The sequence below is a fragment of the Gymnodraco acuticeps genome, unplaced genomic scaffold, assembly GCF_902827175.1.
Source record: "Gymnodraco acuticeps unplaced genomic scaffold, fGymAcu1.1, whole genome shotgun sequence".
In the NCBI taxonomy this organism is placed as follows: Eukaryota; Metazoa; Chordata; class Actinopteri; order Perciformes; family Bathydraconidae; genus Gymnodraco; species Gymnodraco acuticeps.
The window spans coordinates 577157-598703 of NW_022990772.1; the positions used below are offsets into that span (position 1 = coordinate 577157).

Here is a 21547-nt window from a genome sequence, read left to right on the forward strand (position 1 = left end):
GAGCTGACCAGACTGTGCTTCTCGCTCTGCTGCGTCTCCAATCATTAAATACAAGGGGAAGTTGTAATGGAACTTCATAAAAATGTTGAGGTCTATGTGCATGAAGTATCTAAGAATTGTAACACAGATTTGGTCAGGTCACGGCAGGTTTACGGCAACTCACTCTAGCAGAAGAGACAATCTGCGCTATGACAAGACACTTAATGAAAATTGTCAGTTTTACTTGCAGAATCAATAACTCCAGTTTTCCTGTGAATAACATATAATAGGATGCAATGTGAGCACATCAAGGCAATCTTTTCACAATCTCCCATTGCAGCAGCAGCACTGCTTTGCATGAATTACAGTAAAATCTGGAGTTATGCACGCGGATAGACCCCAAGCTGTTAGCCTGTTTTTCTCAAAGGTTTCTGCGAGAGAAAAAGAGAGAGGGAGGAAGAAGGGGGGAGAAAGAAGGAGGGAGGTAGAGAGGAAGTCCTGGGGGGAGACTTGCACTTGCTACAAGAATGTTTCATTTCCAACTTATTCAAAATGGAAATAATAAAAAGTCATAAAAGGGAGGAAAACAATTCTGATCAAGAGAGCAAAAAGTTTTGTGAAACTTTTATATTCTTCATTTTTTACAGTTTTAATTTGGCACATGGCACAATCAGCATCTATGCATCTGGTATACATAAATATTAAATATGGTATACATAAATATACATATAGAGCTCTTACAAAGACACGGACGTCTTGGCAGCAACAACAGTGCTTAGAATGTATTTGTTGGTGCAATCTGAACAGTGTTTTAATTCTTTTGTAAGTGAGATTGATATCTTCATAAAAGCTCAATACATATATGTATGTATGCCCATATTTATATATATATTCAAAGAAATACAAGTGTGCACTGATGTAGGTTTATTCAGTGCAAACAGGCCACTGTCTGCTTTTTAAGAGGAACTCTTACAAAGTCAATGGAATCATGTCAGTTAGTTCAGTTGAATCTTTAGCTATTTTTTTTCTCTTACACGTAAAATAATAGATTTATTTTGTAATCTTTAAGCAAAATTAGACATATATAACTTTGAAAATAACAAGTGCTATTTTGCAAAGACAGACACCCAGACACGCAGCAGAAACACTACTGGTGCTGAACCAAAATCAACAACATAAGAAAATACTCAGCCCCCTCCCCCCAAAAAACCACATTATACAACCTACAAACAAAAAAAACAGGTGCACGGACACACACACACACACACGCACACACACACTCTCAAAATACACTCTCACACACGCAGACTCAATCCCTCGCCGCTCTTGCTTTTGCAAGTTCCGACAATGTGTCTCTTCCTTTATCTCAGCCTCTTTCTACCACGCAAGGAACGAGAAATCATTTTCACATGCACACAAACACACCGGTGCTCTAAGCAGCATGTGTACGTGCACACTTTGTGGAGATAATATCAGATAGCTTAACAGATAAATTGTCTGTAAAAGATGCACTTTTTTCTTAACAAAACAATCACAGTAACATAGTATTTATCTCTGCCTTCTCATTTCCCGTCAGGAGCTGTCCCAGACAAATCATTTCTATACGAGATAAAAAAGATAACACCGTTTGTGTGGCTGTTGCATTGGTACACAACAGAAAGAAAATATGAGTTGCCCAAAAAGGGTTTAAAATCTCTACATCTGCATATCCTCTAGGTTCTCATCCCGGTATTCAGTCTCTCATCTTTGAGTCTCATCGGCTTGTAACACACTCCACTTGGAATAGTCTCAGGGAATAGAAATAATGACAAAAAAGAACAAGCTTTGTAAGGCATTGAAAAGTAAAATAAAACAAATTATCAATTAAAAACATTTTGCGAATATTGACGTAGAGGCCATTGTTCGAGATGTGTCTCCCGCAGGAGGAAGGTATGGGAAATAAAAAGCACTTCTCTTAGTTTTGTTATGTATAGAAGATCAGTGTTGATATCTCCTCAGTCTGCTTAAAAAGGCTTTTAAAATGATTATTTTAGAAAAAAACACTGCAGAAAGACCCCCCCTCCCCCAATCAGGAGAAGGAAAGCAGTTTGATTTTGGCAGCTCTGCACAACTTGACATCCATAGAGAGCTCACAGCAACTCTCCTCGTAGTAAAAGTCTAGTTAAATCTCTTCACGTTTTAATCCGACTCATGCCCTTCCCCTCCCCCCTCCCTGTGATATTTATAAAACACAATCCTCTCCTCCAATCGTTCATCCTCCTGCTCCTCCTCAACCACCACTGCCTCCTCCCCCCCCGCCTGCGCCGGCTGCCCCAGGCCTCCTTAAAGCTATACGCGGGTGGTTGAGTGGGAGTGCGGCAGGCCGGTGGAGTTGAAGCCGGTTGTGAAGGTGTTGTAGGGGTGCAGGTTGGGCATCCCCACCAGGGAATTGGGGATCATGGTGATGGTGTTGGGGGTCATGAGGGGAATGTCGTCCGGAGAGCGCCGCAGAGTGAGCGTGTAGTCGGGCAGCGAGGCCAAGCGCAATGCCCCCTCGTTGCTGTTCCCCGCCTCACACTCATGGTGCGTCTGGTTCATCTGCAGCGACATGATCTCCTCCTCGGGCGCATGGTGTCCAATGTCGTTGGAGGTGGTCTGGCGTTGTGGGCTGGGCTGCCCGTGGCCGGAGTCCTGCCGGCGCTTGTCCTTGCGGTAGTAGAGGGCCGCGAAAGCCAGCACATTGAGGAACAGCAGCGACGCTCCCACAGCGATAGTGACACTGAGCTCTGTGGAGTAATCCCGAGGGTTCTCCACCACCAGCGGCCCTGTCTCCTCGTCGTCGTTCCAAGAGTCTTTGTCCTCATTGTTGTAGGCCGGGGACATGGGGGGCCGCTTGGTGTTGTGTTGTCCGTTGGGCCTCCTGGTGGACAAGGAGTTCTGCGTGGTATCTGGTGGCGGCACTTTGGTGGTGGTGGAGGTGTAGTGGAACATGTCGTGCAGGTTGTACAGGTGGGGCACTAGGTGTTTCCAGAAGGCCACTTTAGTGGCGCGGTAGTGGTCCCGCACACGTGGCTTCAGGCCGATATGCAGATACAGCTGGTCCTGGGGGTTGTACTTGGACCACGCCACCTCTTCAAAGCGGTTGGCCTTGGTGTGGATGAACTTGGTGTCTTGAGGAACCGGCTTGTTAGGATCCCTACGGAAAGAGAAGAGACATACATGATAAGTGATGAGTGTTAAATGAAATTCTGACATGAACATTTAATTATTCATGCACGTACATTCATGTGGGAGTAGGAGGCACATCACAATACTGAAAAGACAACACAACAGTACCAGTCACAGCCTATATTTTGGTGTGAAAGGGGTTCAGCCACCACTGGAGAATTTATTGATCTTGTTCGGTGTAACCCACAACAGAGAAAACACAAACCCACAACAGCAACTAACAGGCTGCAGTTAATAATTGATCAAGGTGTGTATGTTGTGGTAAAGTTCCTGTAGCTGCATCAACAGATACTGATTTATCTTCAATCAAATTTAATTTCCCAATACACCATTACATTTCTAATTGTACCACAAGTTCTGGCGGCCCCTGTTCTCTTCCGGCCACCTGTATTTGGGTATAATGTGGCTGCCCCCCCCCCATCCTCGAACCCCACATGCTGTTCTTAATTCATTTCTGATGCATCCCACCAACAAAAAACCAAGGCAGAGGCTTTTAAAGTAAACACATATGAATAAGTCAGCAGGCTTTAGGGCTCGCATCAGGAGGCATCTTGTTGTTGATAATCCAACGCTGGTGGAGCCCCTCTGCTAATTGCTAAGGGAAGGCAGCACAGTGTGCATCGGCATCCAGCGTACTGACGTAGAGTGGACCGTATTAATCAAGACACTAAGAGGAAACTGAAGAGGTGCGTGTGTGCTTGGAAACAAGGATGTGAGTGCGTGAGTGAGAGTTGTAGTGAGAGACAAAAAGGATGTGTGAGAATGTGAGACTGAGAGATTTTTCTGGTTGCAGTACCTTTTTTCATCTACAGGGTTCAGTGTTCCACTTTTCAGTTTTGTGACACCTTGCCTCAACACCGGACAGCCAACCATTTCAATTACAGTGAAGCTTTTGATTTATTGAAATAATGAACATATAGCAATCTCCCACAATCACACTAAACTCCATGTAGCTTTGTCACCATACAATGTCAGGAGTGGGAGTGCTGCAGCACATTGCTTTCACTTTTGGTGCTGAGGAAATGACTTTCAGTGAAAGAACCTGAAGAATGCGGCCTTGAAAACACAATAATTAATGTTAGAGTTGAGGAATTTGAAAACTGTGTTGTCGCAAGGATCTTGGCAACAACTTCTGTAAATGTCATGAAGTATCCCTTTGTGGCTATGATTGCCATGTCACTGGCAAGCAAAGTTCAAATTTAGTTTGGGATTTTGGGATATGTGCGCCTATAGTGGTTTTTTGGCACAGGCTGAAAAACCTCCAAACACGGCCAAGAGAATTAAAAGCCATGCCAGAAGAATTCACCCTCCATCCTCTCTCCCGTTCGTTTCCCTGCTGTCAATTTTTCTTTTTCAGGTCAGTGCTTCTGGGAGAGGTGAGAGAGAGGGAGAGACAGCAAGCAAGAGAGGGAGGGAGAGAGGTAAAGCAAATTGAGATGGCTGCAGCTGAATATCTGGACCTGGGCCGGTGTCAGCAGAGCAGCCCGTAAATAACCTCTTTTATTAGGCCCGTAATGATCCCCAATGAATATTGACAGCCAGACTATGATGACTTTGTAGCTGAATATCAGTAATTAAGTTTCAAAGGAGTGGGTGGTGGAGGTAAGGTCATATTGATCTGCCTGTGTGCAACATGCCAGAGAACAGGACGTCAATGGAGCAGCCTGAGACGTGGCTGTCTGCAGCTGGTGTGCTTCATGAATTTTCACAGCAGTGTTGTGCATGCTGTTGTGCATGCTGTCACACAAACACACACACACACAAGTGCATGTAAGCAGCATTTGTTCCCCCTCTCTTTCTCACGCACATATACACAACAACAATGATAGAGGTCGGAGCAATCTCAGTTAATGGGAATTCTGGACATTTCCATAACACTGCAATGCTCTCTTTTCAGGAGGGTCAATTTGCTGAATTGTTACGGAAAAAATATTGAAAAGGTACTTGGATAGATCTCAAAAAACAATCAGTGTACGCAGGGAGCAAAGGAGTTAGAAAAGCTCTTTGGTGGCTGGCTGTCTGGTTCAGTGCAAGTGAAGATGAATAATTTAAGGAACACAAAGAAATCAATGTGGCATCTTTAGTAATTTGATTTGCCGCATTATAGAACAACTGGCTGCCTTATCTAATTACACACACATATGCTTGGGTAATTGTTGCAAAGTCAATAGTAAACAGCCTGCATTCCTTTGAACAATTTTCTAGCACCGCTGCTCAACTTTGGGCTGCATACCAGGGTCGGCGTCATGGGGGGTCATTCGCGGGCCATGCCCCCCCAAATGAGTCACTGTGCCCCCCCAACGCAGGGTGGGCAAGCCTAGCCACTTTGCCGTTTTAAAAAAAAAATCATATAAGTGAAAACGTTTCCACTAAAGGTTTTTTGTGTGAAATACGTCAGAAATAAAGAATACAAATATAAAACACAGCCTGAGCTGTGCTCACTGCTGCTCTCTGATTGGTGTGTTGCTTGACCAATGACCCCCGACCTTTGTTTTGTTATCATTACGTGGCTGTGTGTTTAGATGAAAGCCCGGTGGCGATCTGTTCATCTGTTACACTGATTAGTGATTATACAGTAAAGCCATCGAAAATAATATGATATACATATACAGTACAGTACAAGTATCCTACTTCTGGGTCTCTGTGTTTCATTCAAGCTCGGCTCTGTGTGTGTGTGGCACGAGCGCATTTTGTGAGTGCGCGAGCGGTAACGTGGAATGTTGATGTTAGCATCTGGTTAGCTCGCTATGCTAACGGATATAAAGAGCTGTTTCTACACCAAAGTGGAGGAGGGGTCACGGTTCGGTACGGGTTCGGTACAACAAGGAAAAGCAAAAAAACGTCCCAAATGCATAATTCCAGGTTTGTTGAGAGGATCGTATAACCTCAGCTCAGTGAGGTAAAGGACTCTCTCAGTGTTTAGATAGTTCACTTTAGTGTAAGTTATCTCAGTGGGTCTCAAACGGGTTGGTCACCATTTATGTAAACAAGTATTTGCGAGGAATACCTTTATATGATCATTATAGTTATTAAAGAATAAGAGAATAAATTAAAAACGGGTATGAAATACTATAGGACAGTAACACAAGAATACAGTTTACAAGGGGAGTGATTAGTAAAATATCCATAAAGAAAAAGTAAATCTGTGTACAGTTCTGTTTCATATGGATGTTGAGAGATGTATCCATAGATCTCTTCATGTTGCTCTCAAAGTGCACCAGATTGATGCATTTAACTTCAATATTTTAAAAATAATCTTCCCGGGGGAGCATGCCCCCAGACCCTCCTAGAGGAGGTTAGGTCCACACCCACCTAAAACATGTTCACATGGATAGGATACTAAATACATTTGCACCCTTTTTATATGGTGGCCTATGTCCTTATATGTTTCTGTTTTGGTGGTCGTGCCACAACCGTGCATGTATGCACAGGTCATAGGTGCGCTATACAATAGCACTACACTCTGCAATGTGTGTGAAAGACAATAGACTTTACAGCATGTTTTTTGAAGTTGCGTTGGTGTTTGTGTGTTGGTTGTTGACGGCAGTGTGTGCCCCCCCTTTGTAAATGATTTCCCCCCCATTCGATTTGTTCTAGAGCCGACCCTGCTGCATACTGGCTTTGAAGTCCTGCCCTGAACTGCAGAGTCGGAAGAAGTGATCTCTGCTGCTCGATGTGGTGAGGGCTACTAAGTTACCCCGTTTGATATGAAACAAGGCTTAATGGTCCCTCTGTGTGACGCACCATAGTCCGTTAAACTTTTAAATTGGTCGTTAGTGCTGTGCTGCTTTCAATCTGCACATATTAAAATTGTTCTGAAATCATTGCTGACATGTTCTGCAGGTGGGGGAAATTATAGCACAGTTGCATACTGCCTGAGTCAAGCTAATAATATACTTTTTCAGTGGAAATCTTACAGACATCTTACAAGCAGTTATGGGAAAGCTTCTTAGAAAGCATGGCTTTGAAAGCTACCAATTACTTCACCTTAAGAGATGTTGAACTACAGCAAAGCCTTCACAGGGAGAAACTGTGTTTGACATTTTGAAGCTACTTAGAAAAAGTTCAAACTACTTTAAAAGAATGTTTTTGCAATTCTAACTAGAAAAGTTTGTTCATTTTTAGACAGTATTGACAGACTTAACACTGGTCTGAAAAATATTGTAATTGTCAGAGCAGGATCTCTTGTTTATGATCTGCTGTTAAAGTTCTTAACCAACAGCGTAGACTCCCCTGTGAAAAAGGGACTGGGGTTGAACAGTACTAGTGTTTATGGCTTACATTTGTAGTTTCCGTAGTAACAAAGCATAACATTTCTTATTCTGTAGGCATCTGAGGACATGCATATATTGGGAATATATAATTCAGAACAAAACAACTACAAAGCACACAGTATTTCTCTGTAACAGCCACAATATGACACAGAAAAAATTATAAGCTTCCCAAGATATTATTGTGTTTGTAGATAATAAATAAAGACGGTTTGATGTTCTTCCTAAACTGTGCAGTGTCTCTACACAGAGCCACATAAGCGTGTGAACAGAGACATTCTGTTTGTGCTTTTAAAACTAATGACTATGACGTCAGCCGAGACCATCCACAGCCTAATACTCAGAAAAACAGACAAAGCTAAATTAAATTAAAAACGGCTGGAAAGGAACCGTAGACGATAAGATATTAAAAAAAAAAGTCTACCAATCTTGATGGATCGACTACTTTTAGATGTCACCGCGCAGCAAATAATTTTAATTGAGATAAAAGAAAGATAAAAGAAATTAAAACACTTATTGAACCTTATCAAAAACATCAAAGGATGAAATGAGGAGTGCTGGTGGTTCAAGTACAAACAAAAGGATTGCTTTGCCTGTTCATTTAATGTATCTGAATACGCAAAACTTACATCAGGCACCCGAACCTCATGGTCATCATATCATTCCAAATATTTAACAGTCTGGCGATAAAACGCTTGACACTTCCCGAGCTCGCCGTATGTGTTCAGCTCTGTAGCCGGCGCCTTGTTGTGACTTGTAGGAATGAGTCCTGGCATAATGTGATGTTTGTGGTCCTGTTGGGCTCTCCCCTGCATTAGCTGATAGCCTGCCTCCTGTCAGACCTCCCACTTAATCCGGATGGTCATTGGAGCTATGGCTGGACTCCCAGGCAGAGGAGAGGGATTATTACACCCATAAAAGCAGGCGTTTTAATGGCCTTTCAGATTTCCTCTGATGTGTTCATATGGCTGCAGTACTATAAACCATCGCCTTCATGTTCTCCTCAGCTCCCCCCTCATAATGACCTGCTGACCCCCGCTAACCTTGGCCTGCCATGCGTGTTCAAGTACTCCTGTGTGTTTGTATCTCTGATTGACTGGGAGTTTGTAATTCATTTCCTGTCCGTCAACTGGTGTAGGTGTGTGTTTATGTGAGTGTGTGTATTTGTGATGCATCACGGTGCGATGACCTGTGGGGCCACACAAGCGCAGCATTTGAACTCAAGACATGTCAAGACATTTCACCGAGCAGTATATATGCTGTGTAGTGATGATGACGAGCCCCTCCAGGCGGATATAAGAAAAAAAGGCATCTGTGAGTGTTAAGCTGCTCTAATGTAGGATGCTGCAGCACCTGAATTACACACGACTACCAGATCTACCTGCACAAGTGGCAGAAAGGGGACCTAAACTCATTACCTATTCCAAGCCCTATCTGCATGCTCTGATGTAAAAGGTAGATAAGGGGGAAGAATGAATATCATTTCTTCCTTTTTTCCGTTTCCCATGTACCTCCTTTCCCTTTTCATCCTGATGTAATTTGAAGCGCTTGAATGATCATAGAGCTAGCCATCACCAAATCTGAAAAGACACGTTTAGGTGCCCTAAGGCAGAAGACAAGAATCTATTTCCCCCCCTCTCAGGGTCCCTGAATCCAGAGCGGAGTATAGCTTCTCAATATAAAACAAGGAGCACGCAGTAATTCAGCGGCACAGATGCTCATTTTGCTAAGCTGCTAAAATATGCAAAGTTGAAGCCTGTTTTTTTTTTTTCATTTAGTTATTGTTGTGTATCAAATTCATCCCCTGAAGTTGTTTATCTACTTACCAGGTAACAAAGTAAGCAGCTAATTTTAATTTACAAAAGAAGGGTTCTGACACCTTTCCCTTCATCCTGTATACATTTATCATAAAAACACTCATGTAACGCTCTTTAGTAGCATTTGGCTCGGCTCGAGGTAGGGGGTAGCTTCAGAACTGAGCGGGCAAATGATCAGGCTGTGCTCTTTTACCCTTCATGTGGTTACATGCCGGGGCAGGGGGCTGAGTGATGCGCGGTTCATATTTTATGGCAGCCTCCAGTTCAGCAGGCTAAGTGATGCAGGGCGAGGCGCTCTGACTTTGGGGCGTGCAGAAGTGTTGGAGGACACAGCTCTCGCACCACTCCTTAATATGGACGCTATTGATTTGTCTGATTAAATGAGTGGCAGCAAACCAAACACCTCCCTCTCCTGCATCACCTGCCTAACATTACCTCTCTCCCTCTTTTAACCAATTAGCAGCGTCTGACCACTTCTATTGAATATTTAGTAAGTAACAAAATAGTATTTATCCCTATTTAATCAGACACCCACTTACTTACGGATACACATGCAGATCTACTTTCCTTTTCTCCTCCTCCCTCGCTGCCCTCCTCTCATTACATTCAGCACACAGCATGGACACCGATCAATGGGATCCAGGCCCCTTAACAAGCCACACCACTTCCTTACCTTCTCTAATGCAAATCAGGGTATTGGCTACAAATCTCCTATCAAGTGAGTGCCTTTTTAATGGAGTAGCTAGGTGGCTGTACGGGGTTGTGCGGTTTCACAATGCCTGGCATTCACCGCTTCCTGGTACAGGTTGAGTCGGTCCTAACCAAGGAGTCTGAAGAGAACGGGGGATTATCCGGACGAAGGACAAGAGGAGGGAGATCAGAGATGAGTGATGTAACTACTAGACAGCTGGGGTAAAAAAAGAAAGGCTGAAGGAGTGCGTGAATGAGGTCAGACGGGGAAAAACAGTTGATGTATTTGCATTGTTAACCCTACGGGGAGGGTTGTTCGATTGACAAGTGGGAGAAGAACAAAGAAAAAAATCAACTAGCAGGGTTGTAAATCAAAGAGCTGGCTGCTTAACGGCACTACAAACACACTGTAGTTACTGCTATCTACATTTGTTTGGTCGACAGCCGTTGTCACTAAAGACAAAGCAATCAATACTGCATTTTTTTGCTCATGTTGTGAACATAAAACACGAGTAGACTTTCTTTTTTCTTTAAATGAGGGAGAGGGGTATGGAGGAGAATGAAGAAAACATTTCAACACATGACAGCGCTCTGCTCTTTAACTACCTAGTAAGGCCCTGCGCAGCATGTGGCACACAAAACAGGGGAAATAAGCACCAGCCAGATAGGAACAAAATAAGCTGTGGGAAGATGGCCCAACATATTTATGGCACTAATGATATGTGATGATTGATCATCAGTCTTTTCATCATTCTCTCTATTTCTGAAGTGTTCTGCCAGTTTTTTGTGTCTGTAGTCGGGCAGCTGTGCTTGCATTTGTGTTTGTGAGGGAGAAGTATGTGGAGTTGTTTCAAAAGTTTTGGAGAAACTGTTGTGGCTGTAAAGCCCAGGCAATTTTTGCCTGTCAATAGTAAAACAAATGTTGCAGCCAGAAAAATAACTCTGAGCTGAGTAAATCCCTGGCTTGTGAAACATCCCTAACTCTCAGGAAAGAACGGCCCATAGTGTAAACACACACTCTCACAATCCTGCACACACTAAGAATATTTGACAGCATGCACTGACACTGATGGAGGTAAATACAAAAAAAGCGCATGGGCAGAGATTTGCCCTGTAAAGATGACACACATGAGAGCCAGGGAAAGGAAGAGCTTTGAGGCGAATGCTGCTATGATACACACTGTTGACATGCAGCCCAAGTGTCTCAACATCGTGTCACACATGTTGCTACAGCTGATTTAGAGAGGGGGCAGGAAATGCAATCTGGGTCAGTTCATTACGAACATCTGGAAGGGAAGCTTTACAGATATAGGGAAGATGGTTGTTGGACGGAAAATGGAATTCAGCTGTGCCTTAATTAAAAGGAAGTCCTCTGGAGCCAGATTGGGTTGGGTGGTGTTGGAAGAGAGATCTATATCCCCTGGTGAGGTCTAAATGAGGAGGATGATCTTAAGAATCTTTGAGAAAAGTCTCAGATCCTCACCCCCCCCCCCCCCCATTTGTTGGTGGTAGAATCCTTTTCTTGGCCTGGGTTAAAATTACCCTTTGGAGCAGCACACTGAGTTTTTTATTATCCTGGCATCTAATCCCGGACCATCTGAGTGCCTAATTGTGGTCTGCATGTAATCCCCCAGTCTGGAGTTACGCCAAGGCGACACACCACAGGGCAGATAGACCCATAACATGAAAAACAGTACAGTCGGTTTACTTTCCCATTATTTAGCTCATAGACTCAATAAATCAATGGCACTGCAATCAACAAAACTGACATGGGGTCAGGAGTAAAAGTGCGATTTGTTTTTCGGCTTCTGCTGAGGCCAGATCAGGGTTACGAAAGGCTTCCCGCTGGTGTGTTAAGTGGTTCTGGGTAAGATGGGTAGGCTGTCATCATCCATTAAAGTTAATTTCTCTGAGGTAGCAAGATCCAAGCTCAGAGTGATTCAGCACTGTGCATTGCAACATGGCGGCCTCAAACGTTTCTCATTAAAATGAATCACGTGCTCTCGTCCTTTAACTGCAGATAATATTCTTGAAAGGGCGCATGAGAAATTCCATCTGTATCTTCACATTGCAGCTTTGTATGTGTTGACACAAGATGGCTGCCAGGCAGAGGAGACAGCTGTTTAGGCCGAACATCGCTGATGGACCTCAGTGCTTCCCTGGAGGAGCCGACATCAGTCCATCTGCACTATTCTGCCATTAGGAGTTCAAGGATCTAGCAGAGCCGGCGGCACGGCCTATCAGCTAGATGTAAATGCTACCTGATTGGACAGCAGATGATGTAGGGAGAGATAAAAAAAGATTTCAGACCCAAGTCTCATTCAGGATGGGATCAATACCTCTCTGGGAACGAGGATTGTCAAATTACATTTCAGTCGTTTGAAATGATTACAAGTAGTCATACAAAATAGCCAGGTTTTGTGACGGGTGGGGGGAAATTGAGCATTGTGGGGGGGGAATCAATACCACTGAGGGCAAGTGTTTGATATGTCTCCCTGATAAGTCTCTGTGTCTTTGGGGCCTCTGTGTAATAGAGCATAGATAGTAACACACACACACACACACACACACACACACACACACACACACACACACACACACACACACACACACACACACACACACACACACACACACACACACACACACACACACACACACACACACACACACACACACACACACACACACACACACACACACACACACACACACACACACACACACACACACACACACACACACACACACACACACACACACAACACACACACACACACACACCACACACACACACACACACACACACACACACACACACACACACACCACACACACACAGAAAGGCAGGCAGCCATGCACACAAACTCAACCCAATAACGCAGCCAGGCACAAATAGCACTGCACACATTTTGGAGGACCATTTAATCTTCCTCAGATTCAATATGTCTCAGGCTATGTCTCAGGTTTTCAGAGTAGCACCCAGGAAGTCCAGGCAAATAACACCTCTGAAAAAAAAAATCTGTGTTCAAAAATGCCTTTTCTGTCCCATACAATCCAGTGTAAAGCTTCTTCTATCCTGCAGCTTCTTTTCTGAAGCACAGAAGGGCTTTTAATAGGACTGAGATGTGATTGATCTGTGTGACCTTCGGTTTATAACACATTTCTAATCGTGGGATCTCTGGGTTTTAATTCTAATTTGCAAGTACTGATGTTAAAACTCATTTAAAATACCTACTATAATATGTGTGAATAGTTTTAGTTTCTACTATTATTAGACTCAAGATTTAAAACAACACCAGTCTGATCTAAATTGGGAAAAGAGATACTGGTCTTAAATTGGTAGTGATACTCCATATTTCTCAGATTTATAATGTAATGATCACGCAGCATTCAGTGCTGCTGTCAGTATTTAAATGGCATTCAATCATGCAATGTTTTTTCAATTAGCCTACCGTTTAATTATTTTTTCCCCAACAGCCATCTGCTTATGATGATGTTCTTTTGGACTACATCATGGTTGTTTATATTCTGAGGACTGTACAGCAGAGAGATTGACCTGCTCTGAAGATTGGGCTAAATCTGGCAAAGAGAAAGTAAACACAGCTAACCCCACCTATACAAAGTGATGTGTATAACAGGCATAACATTGGCGACCTAATGGTATCTAAAGGCCATACCTTTACGGTGTTTGACTTTCTGATCAATGCAGCCAGTCCACCACCCTCTCATTAGCAGCAGGCTGACCTCAAGTCAAGGTAACACTCAATATCAGAGGAGACAACTACACAGTAATTACTTTATTAGTCTTTAAACAAAACATGATCTAAGTATCTTCTAGAGTGATCAAAATCAAACAAATCTCCTCGCTCCTAATGTGTTTTTCTATTTTAAATCTGTGTGCAGATATTGAATCAATGCTTTTGGGGAGTAGATGGTAATTCATTTTTCCTCTACCAACCACCTGTGCGGTAGACAAGCAGCCAACAATGTCATTTTATCTTTCTCCCAATGGGCAATTCCCTCTATACCATGATCGTATAAAACATAAATAAAGGTAACCGTTGCGCCAAGTATAACATTATCATTCCATTAAAATTAAGAAGGATTATCCAAAATAGTACCAGTAGGAATCGATACCAATAAGCAGTATCTGTATAGATAAACCTCTAACAATTGGGATAACTTATTCAAAAACTTTACTCACCCAGTCTTGGCAAAGTTGGTCCAGTAGGTCATGACCACAGCACTGAGCATGACATCGTTCTTTGAGAAGTTACAGGGGAAAAGGTCAGTGGGACCAATCATAGGAATTCCAAAAACATATGGCACCTCGTCCCCATGGGCTGCATCTGACCAGGCTGGCTTCATCAGGCTCTGGCAGTGGTGGTAAAAGGCGTAGAAGTAAGTGGGAGACCCGTAGCGAGCGTGGAGGTCTGCCGTCACCACCGATGGCTCCACCCATTGGTGGTCGGTAAACAGAGCCACCAGCGTCTTGCGCCTTGTCTCTGGATTGTCTCTGTCTGCCCAATCCGTGTACATGAACTTAATGGTCTCCCTCAACGTGTCCTTGCCCTCTGGGTACCCATACAGACTATCCACAAAGTCTGACACAGAGAAGTCAAAGTCATTTCCAGACACGCCGTCTTCTGAATCCACCACGTTCTCCACAAAGCGCAGCCCCTCGCCCTGGTTGACCCCCAGCATGATGTCGTAGTTAAGAAACTCGCCCTGCTCCATCAGGATCTCGGGGTCGTCTGGAATAACATCCCCATCGATTACAGGTCCAAAGGCCACGTGGTATCTTGCTGGTTGTATGTCCTGCTCCACCAGCTCCCTGGAGGTCTTCTTCCTCAGACAGTCCACCATGTCCAAGGTGTCCAGGACATTACAGCCCACCTTCTCCGACAGGAGACGTGTGTACTTGACCGGCTGGTAGTTCACTGCCCAGCTGGAGAGGGCTGAGCCGCTCTGAATGATGGCTCGGTGGAACAGACCTACACAAGGACACAGAGAGAAGAGACAGGCTCATGTTTAGTGTGTCACTATCACCGACAATAATTCAGTTATGTGCTATACGACATGTATAGTTGTTAATTTTGTTGCTGCCATTATCAAAAGGGGGCTGTCACAGTTGATAAGAATAACAAAGGCCAGACAGAACAAGTCCTTGTTGCCACACAGAACAATAATGGAATGTGATAGTGTGATAATGAATGTGCAGATGGCCTGGTCTCTCAGACAGCTCGCAGACAGAGGAGGGAATCAGTCCTCTGCCTGTCATCTTCTCCTCTTCCATCTCTATATGCACTCTCGATATTAATCCCTGTATGTTTGTCAGGAGCAGATGCTGCCACTATGGCTCAATAGGTTTTGTTGCAAATAGAGGATGGACTTCACCAAACATTAGTAGTTGTACATGTATGAAATGCAGTAAGAGCCAGATTGTAGCTTTCTTGAGTATTATAAACCCTGCACACAGCTAATGCGTTTCAAGGTGATTTTAATAGGATGACCCTAAAACACTTATTTACACACTTCAAAAGATTCAAAGGTTTTATTGTCATATGCACATAAGCTACAGTGTAGAAATGGCAATGAAATTATTCTGATCCGAGCTCCTCCAACCATGACAAATATATAATAAAATACAGAAATATAAGTGTGCAAGAAGTCTATATACATGTAAATAGAATATGATATATAGAACAGAATATGACATTAAATATTGTACATTAAGACGGAATAAAAAATGGTTTATTGCGGTGATAACTATTTAGATATATAAGTAGATTGCAAGATGACAAACAGATGAATGTTTATCGAGGCACTTAACAGAGCCCAGGTGTTTAGCAGTTCACACACACACCATTAGTTATGCCGTGTGCATGTTAAAAGTCAGTTTGTACCTGAAAGGTCTCTAAATTCTAGTTAGTGGGCGGGTTGCTATAAATACAACTAGACTCCTACTCCCTACATTCAACTGGCAATGCAATGCAACATGGTGGCACACAATGAAAGAAGCTGAACAGAACTGTTTCCTGCCTACAATGTACCAAAAATGAAAAAAGTCAACACACCATCTATTATGTGAAGTTTCTTGTTTGTGCGTGGGTGGGCTTTAAAAGGGGTGGAGGGGGTTCGGAGATGAAGATGAACAAATCTTCAGTCTCATGCGGTTCTCTGACAAATGTAACTGTTACGGTGTGTGTAGGAAGCAGGACCCAAATGCAGATTAAAGTGACAAATATAACTCCTTTATTTCAAGGCTAAACCATTAACACAGACTGAACAGAACACTCACCGCAGACCAAGTCATTACATAAGACGAACCGACAAAGACAGACAGAAAAACCAGAACTTAAATACACACAAGACTAATCATACAAACAAGACACAGGTGAGGAGGGAGGAGAAAACACAGGGACACCAGGTGAACACAATCGGGTAAATTAGACACACCAGGGAAACTAACGACAGGGAACCACAGACAGATCTAAACAAGACAAAACACAACGCAGACAGAAAACCAAAGACAGATCTAAACAAGACACAACACAACACAGACAGATCGTGACAGTAACTACATTTGAGTCCCAGTGTAATGTGAAGGAAATGTACAATGACTTTTCACCACAAGGAACAGATCCCAAATAACAAACGGATTTAGCCCAACAATAATTGAACTGCGTTTCCTTTTTGCAAAATGTCTTCTCACAGACAGTGGAGTAAAGGTGGAATGATATCCTCTCTTTCAAAAGGAGTCCTTATAGTCTTGACAGCCCCACTCCTTATTGCTCATGGTCATTTTACTGCCAGAGTCATGGAACACCGCTGCACTCGTGATATTAAAAGCCACAGCATATGAAATGATCTAGAAATATCATGTATTAAAAAAAAGGATCATTAGAACACTCCATGTTGAGGCCACAAAGACTAGCAGAGAAATATACAGGCACGCAGACGCAGTTTGAGCTATTTCAGCGTCAGTGTGGGTGGCTGCGTTGAAGTCTTTGTGTTTATGAGGTAAACAGCAGACTTAAGTGCCAGATATATCACTTTGGTAGTCTTAATCAGAGGCGGCGGGGGGCTTATTTATTCTTGGCGAAGATGAAGCGTTTATTTACAGAGCTATTTACATTTATTTGTTCGCAAGTAGTAAGTAGAATTAATGTGTCTGGGTGAGTGAACTGTGAAATGTTTCTGTGGTGAGTGTGTTTACTAGTACAAGCCACAGTTTGTGTATTTGATCAATGAGTTTGGGTCTGCTTGCGGCAGCTGTTGGCAGCAGAGATTTCCCCGCACGTCTCAAAATACGTTTTTCGATTTAAATGTTTGTTTGTTTCGGTTCCTGCCTAACTCTGCGTGGATGAGCCCCTCAGCTTTATGTGGTCGTGCCAGGACGCTGCCCCGCTGTCCTATGGTTGTGTGCCTCTGCAGGACGCTGGCCTGTGCCGGTTCCCAGGGAGCAGGAGCAGATGTTGAGGAGTTCACCCACTTGAAAGCATTAGAGGGGCAGCCGCAGGATGAAAGATGGCCGCTCAGAGGCAAAGAGGGCGGGCTGGGGCTTAATCCTGCCATCCCTCCCCTATCCTCCTCCTCTCCCCTCCCTTCCCCTCCCCTTACTCTTTAGTGGTATTGCCTCTCTTCACATCTCAACTCAGATTGCGCTGTGCAAACAGAGCCAGTCATGGTGCAGGGAGTCTGTCCTGAATCCCAATGCCTAACCCGACAGCATTGCCGAACACTTTCTAAATGCCTTTGATCAGAAAGTTGCCATGGGAAAACGTTTTCCAGCAGGGCAGCTCTTGTGATTGCCAAAGTGATTTTGACAGACATACGTATATCAAATCCGTTTGCCGTAATTGAGGAGAGCGGCTTGAAAGCAACTAGCCTGGGTCCCGTGTGCATCTGAACCCACAGATGGCCCGCTGCTGAGGAGGATGCTGCCAGGTTGACATGACCAGATTTATCTCCTGCTTTGGTTGATGAAAGGGAGGAAGAGTGACTGAGGCCTTACTATTGTTTGTGGAGAAGCGCATAAATCCAGCGCACATGAGCTGCCAACAGGCCGATAAATATGCATTAGCGCTGTGTGTTATGAGCCCCACTGTGTTAGGAAGCTCACTGGGGAAGGTCAGAGAAAGAGGAGAGCACACTACACACACAACACACTCAATCCCCCACTGTGGGAATCCACTAATTATCCACACTGGGAGGTGTACGTGTGTGTCTGCGAGTGTACGTGTGTGCGTGCACGTGTATTTATGCTCACTTTGATTGATAAGACACAGAGATGATGAATATGTCAACAGATGCCAGGGATCATCATAAAGGGGGTTAACCATTTGTGACATTGTTTTGTCTTCAGTATCTAAACTGACATCTACATAGGGAGCGATTCCCCGCTCAACACAGCGAAAACATTAAACAGAAAGGGCATGACGCAACACCTGTGTAGTGTCAAATTCATATCATGCATGTTTTTATTCTGTAAGAGCAACAGATAGCCCTATCATTATCTGCCTGTGTTTGACATGTGAGAACCCGACACCCAAACTGTGAGCAGATCCATCAAACTGCTGCTGGCAGATTGAGGTCACGCTGAATTATGACTGGAGCTCCGAGGTAATCACTCATCGGGTCCCTGCTAAAATGCTGTCGGGTCGCTCTGCAGACGCCTCTGCTCTGCGGTTTGCCGACCTCGACCGCGCTGCCCCCTCACTAGACACCCGTTAAATGGGCAAGAGGTTCAGGCCCGTGATTGGCTAAGATGCTTGCAGGGATAATTCACCGCTGATAGGAAACAACAAAATAATCTTGACCTTGGGGGTATGATGATCACCACAGACACTGGACTCAAACACACACACAGTTTAGGCCATATTAACAAGCCAATGCCAAGGAGAGAGAGCAACATGACTCGGCTGTGCTCTGGATCCCTGCTAATGTATTACGTGTCAACTTTGGGCATGTGTGAGTGTTCAGTTTGTGTTAATGGACAAGGATGTTCTGTTGGTGTTGATGCCAGTAAGCGCCATAAATGACTGTACTTTGTAATCTGGAACAGCTGGCAAACATCTCTGAAGCATCAGCGCTGAGTTGTATCTCTGGGACTGTGAAATGCATCCTGCAAAAACCACTACAACCTCAACAATGTCATGTTAATGTTAAAAAACTCAAACTTAAAGATGTTCATCAGATGACCTTGAAAGTTGGTATTGGCCAAGTTCCCTTTAATAGGTCAGAGATTCATTTGTTAACACCACTTCACATGACTTTAAGAGCTAATAGGGGGAAACAAATATGTAAAGCAGCCACATCATAACAACATTTTAATCAGGAACATAAAAGGAAACATGAGAGAAACCACTTGGTCACAGGGATTCATCTTTTTCTCTTATTTATCCCACACCTCATACAATATCTTGTACATGCTTCTTCCTTTCCTTTCAATCTTTCGTCTGCTCTGTATTTCTGTCTCCCTCCATCTCACTCTCCATGTCTCTTTTTCTGAGGGACCACGCTGAGTCCCTCCCTGCTGATTATTAGACATAAGCCTGAATCCTCTGGGCCATCTTACCTCTACCATCACTTTACTGTAAGCAAATCTCCACAGACCTGAGGACTATGCAGAGCTTCCTCTGTTGCAAACATTTCTCTTCGTACACAGTCAAACTAGGCTAGCAGTTGGACACACTCAGCAAATGTTGCTCTGCTTCCCTCACTGCATTTCATTCTTCTTCTTCTTCTTCTTCTTCTTCACTCTTCTTTTCTTTCCCTGCAGTGTTTTCCCCCTATTGCTTAGCTCTGATTGCCTTTCATGAATACAGAATGTTGTTGTTTTTTCAAATGATGAATGTATATGCATCCTTCTAATCCTACATACAAATATTTAGCCAATTGGGAGATGAGCACTAATACATGTTGCTTAATTGTATATCTTTGGCCACTTGCAGTCTCATAATACAGGGTTAAAGCTGCTGTCTCCATGGCTACAGCCTACAGTACCACAAGCTGCATCCACTTGAACATAAGTGCCTCTGGTCTGATCATGCATTAGTCCATGGATAATTTCACATTGGTCTGGCAGCCCTGAAACAACACCTACATTGTTTTTCTGTTCCATTCAAATGGTCACCCAACATCGAACTTGACGACTTCACACAGCACTGATAGAATGAGGAAAAGGGCAACGGGCTGCTTTCTGAGACAGTGGTGTCATTGAATACACTTCCTGGATTCCCTCGGGCTGCTGGGATACACTGCAAGTTAAAGCAAAGGAGAATCCAGGCAGTGTGTGTGCAATAATCTCAGCAAGGCTGGTATTTGCCTTACATGTATGCTTCAATATTACAAATTAAAACAGCCCAAAAACAGACTTACTTCTTATGATTCATTGGATGCATGATTTGTTGTCTTTCTATTATGTGGCTGCAACTTTTACTGTTACCTGGCTTCATAAGTTTTCTTTAAACCTGATTTACTCTGGGCTGATTTCATAACAGATGATCCAGCTGGATAGCGGCCAAAGAAAATGCATCTTTCTCCCAGAAACTGACTGTTTTGTTTTGCATTGCGCAGAACACAGAAACGAACTGTTGCCTAATTCCTACAGACTTGAAGTTGGTCTTACATCCCGGGATGTTGTAGCAACATTCAAGTGAAGAGGGCTTTGAAACAGAAGGACCGCCATGCTCATGTTTCATCATCTACATATGGAGACAGTGTCTGAGGGGCCAGTGTTTTCATCCATCAGTGTGGGACATGCTTCATGCCAGCCCTATATAATGCTGTTTGAAGCTGCTGGTCTTCTGCTCCAGCCTCTGCAGAGACTGCCTGCAGGCTGTGGCTTAGGCCAGATAAAGAGTTTGATCCACAGGGGTGGATGGAGGGAAAGAGGGAGGGAATGGGAAATCAGAACAGAGAAGAGATAGAAAAGAGGGGAAAAAGACAGATGGGATGGAAGAGGAAGACAGAGGAAATATGAAGGTATGAGTGACGGAGAGGAGAGGAAATGGGAAATAGCAGGAGGCCGAAGGGGAAGGTATGAGAGGAGAGGAAATAAAAGAAGGAAAGGAGGGAAGGATTAAAATGACCCCATTGACAGGCTGTGCCCAGGATTCAGGATCGATGTGCATCAGAGCCCAACGAGTGTGATATCTCCTACTAATCACGATGTGACATCCACTGGTCAATACCACACACTCCAGGCCTCATCATCGGGCCCCCCTCTGCCCCTCAGCACACAGGGCCACTGCTCCTTCTTGAACTCATCAATCTGCCTGCTAATCACAGGCATGCACACCACACCTGAGTCGAACTCTATATGTGGAATTATTCACCGAATTAATTTCAGCACAGAAATTGGCATGGGTGAGGAAATATCAATCGACCTGAGTATTGCAATTTTAGCTTTTGTGATACTGTATCGACTGTGAAAAACAATGTATTGATTTTTAATTAATAGATTACATGCAAAGATTCCTGTCTGACAGGGGCTCAGAAAAAGTAGTGCCATGATGTTGGATGTTATAAGGACTATGATGAATACAAATCTCAGACTGTTATGATTGCATAAAA

At 43.7% G+C, this 21547-nt stretch overlaps 1 protein-coding gene across 4 annotated transcripts in view; it reads right to left on the minus strand.

The window, feature by feature from the left end:
• Positions 1-591: 591 nt before the first annotated feature.
• nlgn3a (neuroligin 3a) overlaps positions 592-21547 on the minus strand; it is a 131886-nt gene continuing 110930 nt past the window's right edge. For all 4 annotated transcript variants that reach the window (XM_034232602.1, XM_034232600.1, XM_034232601.1 and 1 more), the window contains 2 exons: positions 14172-14961; positions 592-3154 (listed from right to left, as the gene is read on the minus strand). In XM_034232602.1, the coding sequence (XP_034088493.1) occupies positions 2308-3154; positions 14172-14961 (1637 nt within the window). In that variant the 3' untranslated portion in view covers positions 592-2307. The remainder of the gene's footprint in view (positions 3155-14171; positions 14962-21547) is intronic.